This window comes from Symphalangus syndactylus, chromosome 20 (assembly GCF_028878055.3).
Source record: "Symphalangus syndactylus isolate Jambi chromosome 20, NHGRI_mSymSyn1-v2.1_pri, whole genome shotgun sequence".
Classification (NCBI taxonomy): domain Eukaryota; kingdom Metazoa; phylum Chordata; class Mammalia; order Primates; family Hylobatidae; genus Symphalangus; species Symphalangus syndactylus.
Window position 1 is genome coordinate 60456887 of NC_072442.2, and position 7587 is coordinate 60464473.

Sequence of the window (7587 nt, forward strand, 5' to 3'; positions counted from 1 at the left end):
GGATATTAGGGAAGCAAGGAAAGTGAATCCTATGGATAGAGACTATAGCACAGGAACCAGACATCCTATTTCTTGGTTCTTCCTTGCCTACTAGGACACAACATCCCCCCCACTAGGTATAGACGGATGAGTTCACTTAACATTTGAGTTCATTCAAAATTTATTGAGCAGCAACTGTGTGCTCAGCAATGAGAATATAGCAGTAAGCAAGATGTGAACAAGATCTCTGCCCTCATGAGCTTACAATCTAGCAGCGCAGCCAGCCTATTACAGCCATAATTTTACAATTGTAATAAAAACTCTGGAAAATGCATGGTGCTAACCAATTTATGAGAAAGTCTTGACCCACCAAGAAATCAGAAAAGACCTCCCTGAGGAAGGAACATTTAGGATCAGCTAGGTGGAAAGCGAAAGGAAGAGTGTTGCAGGCAGAGAGGACAGTGTGTGAGGGTCTGAGGCAAGACATGTAATGAACTGAAAGCTAGTGTGTCTGGGCCATAGAGAACAAAGAGGGGTGTTGCGAGATGAGCCTGATTTATACAAGGTCTTTGAATTTAGGACTTTATTCCAAAAACAGCTGGAAGCCACTGAAGAAGCTAAGGAAAGTTCGATGTTTAGGTTTGTTTTTCATAGCTGACTCTCATGGCAGCATGGAAGTCAGAAGTGGAAATGGGAGAACAGGTTAGGAAGTTTCCATAGCAGTTTAGATAAGAGGTGATGGTAACTTGGAGAAAAGAAGATAAGTTCCAGAGATATTTAGGAGACAGATTACACTTGATGAGTGACTGGATGGGTGAGGAAAGGGATGTGTTTCTAGCAGGAGGCATTGAAGTAGGAGTCTCTGGAAGAGGGACAGGTTTTGGCAGAATGGGGACATCCTGTAGGCACAGGACAGGCCCTGAGGCTTGCACTAGAGGAACAGCATAGCTTTCATTCTCAAATAGTTCAGGGTTTAATTGAGCAAACAAGGTACACATAATTGCAGAGTTGCTTAAAGATCAAAATGATCGATTTAGATAATTCATGGACTCCTGCATTCCATGGGGTTAGATTTAAACCCTCCATCTCACAGTAAATTCAGATACTGCTGAAGCCAACAGCAATGTTTCCACCTTTGTTCATGCCTCCCAAAGCCCCTCAGAAAACACCTATATAGCCCACCAGTATCTCACAGGGGCTACCTTCTCCTGTGCTGGGCCCTGGTGTCCCCTGCCAGAAGACACACTAAACTCTTCTTGATTTGTTTTTTGCTTGCTGCTGCCAGTAAGTTCACCTGTGTGTCATTCTCAAATCTCCCCTCCTTAAGTTAAAGGAGACCAAATCTAGCCATGACCTCCAATAGTGGTTCTCTTTTGGTCACCAGGAGAGGTTTCTGACATAGTTAGCATCTCTCTTTACGTTACCCCTGTCAAGGTCCCTCTTTTGGAGTCACCATTCTGCAACCCTGTCTTCCTCATCTTCTCCAAGTGGCAAACTGCCTCCTTTTTCCCCCTCGCCAAAGTGTCACTAATTTGCCGGCCTTTTCCCCACTCTAGTTTTCCCCCAAGTTAGTAAATACCCACCTCTTTGCCCCAAAAAGGTCAGGAGGGAAATCTGGGGTATGGGATTAACAAAGAAGTAGCCCCAATAGCTATTGCTTAACTGACACTTAGCCTTCCTTGCCTCCTCTTCACCACAGGAGAACTCTGCAAACTCCCTTCCAGAGACAATAACTGCTAACTATACAATAGGACCACAATTTCCTATTGTGCAGGGATCCTAGGACAAAGCCACATCCCAAATACTTGCTGAGAGCAGTGGTTACAAATGTTAACATGAGATTAGACATTGAGATGGTCCCTTTATATTGAGAGAACATGGACTTTGGAGTTGGGCAGACTTGAATTTGCATTCTGGCTCTAGTGGTTACTACCTAGTGTGGCTTTGAGCTATTAAACTTTTCAAAGTTTCAAAGGACTTATCTGTAAAATAGTAATGGTAATCTACCTTATGGAGGTAGTTGTCTTGAAGAGGCTATTTGGGAGGCTGAGGCAAGAGGATCACTTGAGGCCAGGAGGTTGAAACCAGCCTGGGCAACACAGCGAGACCCTGTGTCTACAACAAATTAAAAAATTAGGCATTGTGGCATGCATCTGAAGTTCCAGCTACTCAAGGCAGAGATGGGAGGATCACTTGTGCCCAGGAGCTCTAGGCTGCAGTGAGCCATGATTTTGCCACTGCACTCCAGACTGGGTGATAGAGCAAGACCCTTCTCTTTGTTAAGGGCAAAAAAAAAGAGGGTATATGAAGTGCCTAGTATAATATCTAGCCTGAATTGCCTAAAATGACGCACTTCCTTTCTTTCCCTTGGGTTTCAGCTGCCAAACACTCTTCTACAAGTAAGATAAGCCAACTATGTATGGTCAAGGATAAACATTTCCTATTCCTGTCTTTGTAAATCCCATCTTCCCGCAGACATCTCATTTCCATCATTGCCAAAAAAGTCATTCCATCCCTCACCCCTGTAGAACTACTCTCTTAACTATCAAACAGTTCTGCCTGAACTCTGACTATCCTCTTCTACATCTCCCTAAACCAAGGTACTTGATCTTCTTGTATCATTCCTAAAGATTAATTCACTAATTTACTCAGAGCAAACTGTAATGAAGGCAGGGAATAGGGCCTTTACACTTCAGAAGGGCACAGGCTAGCTCCTAGAGAGGAATGGAGATCTAGGTCCAGGCACCCCTCGGCCCCACCACTTTTCCTCAAGGCACAGAAAAAGCCAAACTCGAAATACGTCTTGAGTCTCCATGAATGTACGTCTCCTTTCCTACAACTCTGTGAGATCATCATTGAAGTACAGAAGTATTGCAGGTGTGTGAAGTGTACCGTCCATATTGAGATAGTCAAATTCTTCCTCCTCATCCCGGATCCCATTCTCTTCCAGGGTAAAATCCATGTTCAGTTTCTTCCCTTCATATTTCCACGTGTAGCTGGCAGCATGTGCGTTATAGGGGAGATAGCGGTGTAGGATTTCCCATATGGACTCCAGAACCCCCACCTGGAGAACATAGAAGTACCCCACCCCAGAATTCTGGATGGAGTATACACATACACACACTGGGATCAAAGTGCCTCCCTTGGCACTTTGGACGGAGATAGCAGCTTCAGGTACTCTACGGCCCCAGAAAAAACGCTGAAACTCCAGCATGCAATGAACAGGCCCTAAAGTCCTACAGATCTCAATGGCAGCCACTTCTAACTACCAGATGGCCATAAAGGGTCAACTGTCCCCTCACTATATCCATGCAATAGAGTAGATTAAAAAGAAAGTTCAATTGCTGTCCAAAACGGCGTGTAAGAGCTTCGAAGGACCACCATCACTAAGATACATGAACTGCTGTTCCCGGGCTTATAAAGGAGTCTCTTGTCCCCTTGTGACCCAGACACTCCTAGAATTCCCAACCCTGGGGACCTAGGTGCTGTGCTTTCCTCAGTTGCCTCAATGTAAAGGACAGAAAATACACTCCCAGCGGTTATGGAAAAAATGTTGCCCTGAAGATCGGCCTGGAGATTTGCTGGGATTCCCCATTCCTTCTAACCTGCTCCTTGTCACCAGTTCTCACCTCCAGTGTGTGCTCCTGCGACGTGAGCGTGTTAATGATGCGGATGCTCCGGGTCTTGGCAGACAGCCGCCCCACCTCATAATACGACCCCTGCCACCAGGGCTTCCCAAAATCGTTGGCCCAGTCCGAACAGGGCAGCTGAGGCGGAACGTGCACAAAGCGGCCCCACGGGGTGCAGTACCTCAGGCAGCCGGTCAGCGGATCTATGTGCTTGCGGATCTTTAAAGGAGGGTTTGGGGCGAGGGGGTCAGAGCAGTCATTAGGCTCTGGCTAGCCTCTGCTTTTCCTTCCCATCCCCGCTCTCCATTGCCTCTACCCACAACCCCAGATTCCAGCATAACTCACGTCTCTGGTCTTTGGATCAAACCAGTGGCTGATATCCTGGCCTGCAACTTCCACGATGGGTTTCAGCAGCAGGTTCCCTTGAAAAGAGCAGCCACTGTCAATGCCAGCTCTTCAAGAACGAGGCAAACGCGCGCGTGCACAGACACACACACACTCCAGTCCCGGCCCAACGTGTGGCCCTTACCCTTGTATTCCTGTGCCAATGACGTTAGGTCGTACACGCGTCCCAGGTAAGATACCCAGAGGTCTTCGGGCCTGTTATGTTGGGCCACCTCCGCCGGCGTGAAATAGCGACGCTGAAAATACTCCAAGTCTGGCCCAGCCACCAGGCCCCGGCGCGGCATGGCTCTTGCTCTGTCGGTCACTGGATCTCTTGGTTACTCCTTTGCTCCTCAGCACGTACTCACTACTGCTACGACCTCCGTCGCGTCCGGGAGCCGAGGGGTGAGCGTTTATCCGCTGACATGGAAACCATTGTCCTTTTCCGGCCACCGTCCACTGAGCCAAATGTCAGGGGCGGGGTTTGGACTGCACGTGTTCACGGGAAACGTAGTATGAGTCCCGCGTGGGGCATATAAGGATCAAGTAATTGAGTTGCGCCGCTTTCAGGAGTTGGGGGGCGGGGTGCAGAGAACGAAAACGCTCCGTTTTAATTCAGTGGCCTGGGCTACATGGGATAGTTAGGACAGACTATCTCGCTGAGACAGAAAAGGGAGGAGGCAGTATGAAAGAATCTATTCTCGCTAAATTCCAGAGTTTCTAAAGGATGTGTAAGAAACTAGAGGTAAAGGTCTCGCGATATCTTAAGACATCCGGCGTAGTACGCTTCAGTGAGCCACAGCGCCAGAGAAGTAGGAGAAGCTCGCGATATCTCTGCCGTTGCCGAGGAGACTAGGAGGGGGAAGAGAGGTGATCTCGCGAAAGGAAAGAGGTCGGAGCGCTCGCGAGATCTCGGACCACCCAACCTGAAAGGTGCTTAGGAAGTTGAAAGGCCCAGAGGAGGCCTCCGGGCAAATGGCCGGAGCTGGACCGACCATGCTGCTACGAGAAGAGAATGGCTGTTGCAGTCGGCGTCAGAGCAGCTCTAGTGCCGGGGTTAGCACGGGCTCTGGTTCTGGGACTAAGGGGCAGTCAAGCAGCAAGATGGAGGGGGTGGGGAACTGCAGCTCCCGGCAGCCTCTGGGCTTCGTGTGAGCGCCCCGCGGGCCGCCGGGAGCTGTGGTTCCGCGGGCGGGCAGCCGGGGCTGCGCGGTCTGAGCGCTTGTTACACCCCGCGCAGGATTCGGACGGAGAGCGCGAGGACTCCGCGGCTGCGCGCGCCCGGCAGCAGCTAGAGGCCCTGCTCAACAAGACTATGCGCATTCGCATGACAGATGGACGGACACTAGTCGGCTGCTTCCTCTGCACTGACCGTGACTGCAATGTCATCCTGGGTTCGGCGCAGGAGTTCCTCAAGCCGTCCGGTCAGTGCCCGGGGAATGCACACCCGCCTGGGAATGTGGCGGAGCCTTACGCAAGGCATTTCCCCTTAAGGGCCTGGCTGCAACCCTTGCTTTCTGGGGCTCATTTTCGTGGCTCAGAGGGGTGGGACTGATTCTGGCCTACTTCCCTGATGCTCTGATCCTTCTTTCCAGATTCCTTCTCTGCCGGGGAGCCCCGTGTGCTGGGCCTGGCCATGGTACCAGGACACCACATCGTTTCCATTGAGGTGCAGAGGGAGAATCTGACCGGGCCTCCATATCTCTGACCACGATGGCGCATACCTTTCAGACTTCATTAAACTTATGACCGAATGGGCCTGTGTCTGTGTGTAGCTGGGATGCCGGTGCAGGGTAGCACACCCCATCCCTAGAGGAAAGGGCTCATCTGAAGTCGGGAGCACCCTCAACCCTCCACTCCCAACCGAGATGTCCAGGGGTGCCAAAGGTTCTCTCAAGTTCAGGGGTAGAGATGGGGGACAGGGCTGAATGACGGACCAACAGGCCCCAGGGTGGGCCCCTGCATCTTCCCTCCCACGCTGCTGCTCCAGAATTGTGGCGGGAGGGGGTGTCATCCTGCTCCGGAAGGCCCATTGTTTCCCACCCCGGCCTGGCAACACCGAGTTCCTCTAAGCTGGGGTCAGAGAACGGGCTCAGGTCCCCAAGGGGAGCAGGGGCAGGCGGCCGAGGCTGGGCCCCCTCCACTCTATTGATGGGGAGGTGCCTGGGGTCAGGAACAGATCTCTGAGGTCTGGCCAGGAAGAACGGACAAAAGCGATAAGGCCAGGGGGCTGAAGGATGCTCCTCTCTACTCATTTGTAGCCCTGGCACATGTTTCCTGTTCCTCGGCACAGGGCAGGGGTGATAGTACTTGTGCCACTCCTCTGTTCGCAGAGCACGTTCAGTTCGTTAAATCTTTATTGATGCGTGGACACTCCTTCCCCTCCAGCCCCGTCCCCCAGCCCCGGAAATACTGGAAGAGCTGCACCATAAAAAGAGGGCACGAGATTGTTGTCCCATTCACGACGGGGCTGAGGGGGAGGTGTGCAGGTTCCAGCCCAGATGTTCAGGATTGAGATGTGGGTAGTGAAAGGAAAGTGGGTTTTCCGGGATGTGGGGGCTTTTCTCAGCATTGGGTCCACTGACGCTGCTGCTCCCAAGGGGATGCTAGGACTCCGATCAGGCAGGGGTGGGGGCAGGGCAGGTCGGAAGATGCCGGGCTTCAAGTCCTTGGGCCGAACAAGAGGGAGGGTAGCCGTCAGGGTTGTTCTTGACTCGAGGGTCATTAGACCCAGACCTTTTCTGATGTGGGAACGGCCTGGGACCCGGGTGAGGCCCGGATTTGCCGCGGCTGCGGGGCGCGCCGACGCCGATAAAGGGCTCGGCTGTAGGGCACGAGGCAATCGGCTAGGCGGAGGCGCAGGCAGAGGCGGCGGTAGCTGGCCAGAGCAAGCACGAGCAGCGGCACGAGAAGCAGGAATCCGGTGACCAGTAGGGCCGTGAAACCGGGGTCCCGCAGGTGCGCGGTGCAAGGGGGTGCCTGGGAGCGCAGGAACTGTGGGAGAAGAGGCGTCAGGCCCAAGCCGACCGGGCCATACTGTGCACGGGGTGGAAACAGCCCAGGCGGTTGAAGTTGTGGCCCATAGACCCCACCGCCAGCATCACCACACACCAACACTCACACACGCACACCCCGGGGCGCACGCTTACCTGAGAGTGGCAGAGGAAGCCGAAGCCCAGCATGGTGACAGCAGGTAGCAAGATGGTCCCTAGCACCAGCGCCAGCAGGAGAAGATTGAAGGCAGCCACCAGCAGATTCTGGGCTGTTACAAGAACAGCGCAGGCCCAACAGTCCAGGGGGTCCCGGGGCTCTGGGCCGCCACCGGGAACAGCTCGCTGTGCCCCGGGGACATCCGCCATGGCCCGCCTGGATCCCGCCCGCCTGGGCCGCTGCCCTTATAGCCCTCTTTCCTGCCCCTCCCCCGGCCCAGCCTCTCCCCACCCCCCTTATCCTGGAATGCGGCTCTAGGATTAGGCACCCCCCATCCCGAGAAGCGGACCAGAGCCCTGGACATTCCACAGGCGCCTCCGGGGAGGGGCTCGCCCTCGCCAGGGTCTGCGGAGTCCTCCCCATCAATCACGGTCTTGCAGCCCTC

At 53.1% G+C, this 7587-nt stretch overlaps 3 protein-coding genes across 9 annotated transcripts; 1 reads left to right on the plus strand and 2 right to left on the minus strand.

Annotated features, from left to right (window-relative positions):
• Positions 1-142: 142 nt before the first annotated feature.
• CYB5D1 (cytochrome b5 domain containing 1) lies at positions 143-4392 on the minus strand. 2 transcript variants are annotated; one of them, XM_055258250.2, is made up of 4 exons: positions 4138-4392; positions 3954-4030; positions 3609-3827; positions 143-3043 (listed from the first exon to the last, which is right to left on the minus strand). In XM_055258250.2, exons 1-4 carry the CDS (start codon positions 4295-4297, stop codon positions 2813-2815), a joined length of 687 nt encoding a protein of 228 aa, XP_055114225.1. In that variant the 5' UTR covers positions 4298-4392; the 3' UTR covers positions 143-2812. The 2 variants fall into 2 exon arrangements, with proteins under 2 accessions (XP_055114225.1, XP_055114226.1); XM_055258251.2 differs by having other exon boundaries at positions 143-2975; positions 4138-4297.
• NAA38 (N-alpha-acetyltransferase 38, NatC auxiliary subunit) lies at positions 4265-5746 on the plus strand. Of its 5 annotated transcripts, none has more exons than XM_063629521.1 (3): positions 4265-4397; positions 5233-5416; positions 5588-5746. In XM_063629521.1, the coding sequence occupies exons 1-3, from the start codon at positions 4296-4298 to the stop codon at positions 5698-5700; spliced, it is 399 nt and encodes a 132-aa protein (XP_063485591.1). In that variant the 5' UTR covers positions 4265-4295; the 3' UTR covers positions 5701-5746. The 5 variants fall into 5 exon arrangements, with proteins under 5 accessions (XP_063485591.1, XP_055114230.1, XP_055114231.1 ...); XM_055258255.2 differs by lacking the exon at positions 4265-4397 and adding an exon at positions 4899-5048 and having other exon boundaries at positions 5233-5441; positions 5583-5746; XM_055258256.2 differs by lacking the exon at positions 4265-4397 and adding an exon at positions 4899-5048.
• Positions 5747-6331: 585 nt separating this feature from the next.
• Positions 6332-7492, minus strand: TMEM88 (transmembrane protein 88). Of its 2 annotated transcripts, none has more exons than XM_055258258.2 (2): positions 7142-7492; positions 6332-6986 (listed from the first exon to the last, which is right to left on the minus strand). In XM_055258258.2, the coding sequence occupies exons 1-2, from the start codon at positions 7349-7351 to the stop codon at positions 6717-6719; spliced, it is 480 nt and encodes a 159-aa protein (XP_055114233.1). In that variant the 5' UTR covers positions 7352-7492; the 3' UTR covers positions 6332-6716. The 2 variants fall into 2 exon arrangements, with proteins under 2 accessions (XP_055114233.1, XP_055114232.1); XM_055258257.2 differs by having other exon boundaries at positions 6332-6660; positions 7142-7390.
• Positions 7493-7587: the final 95 nt, after the last annotated feature.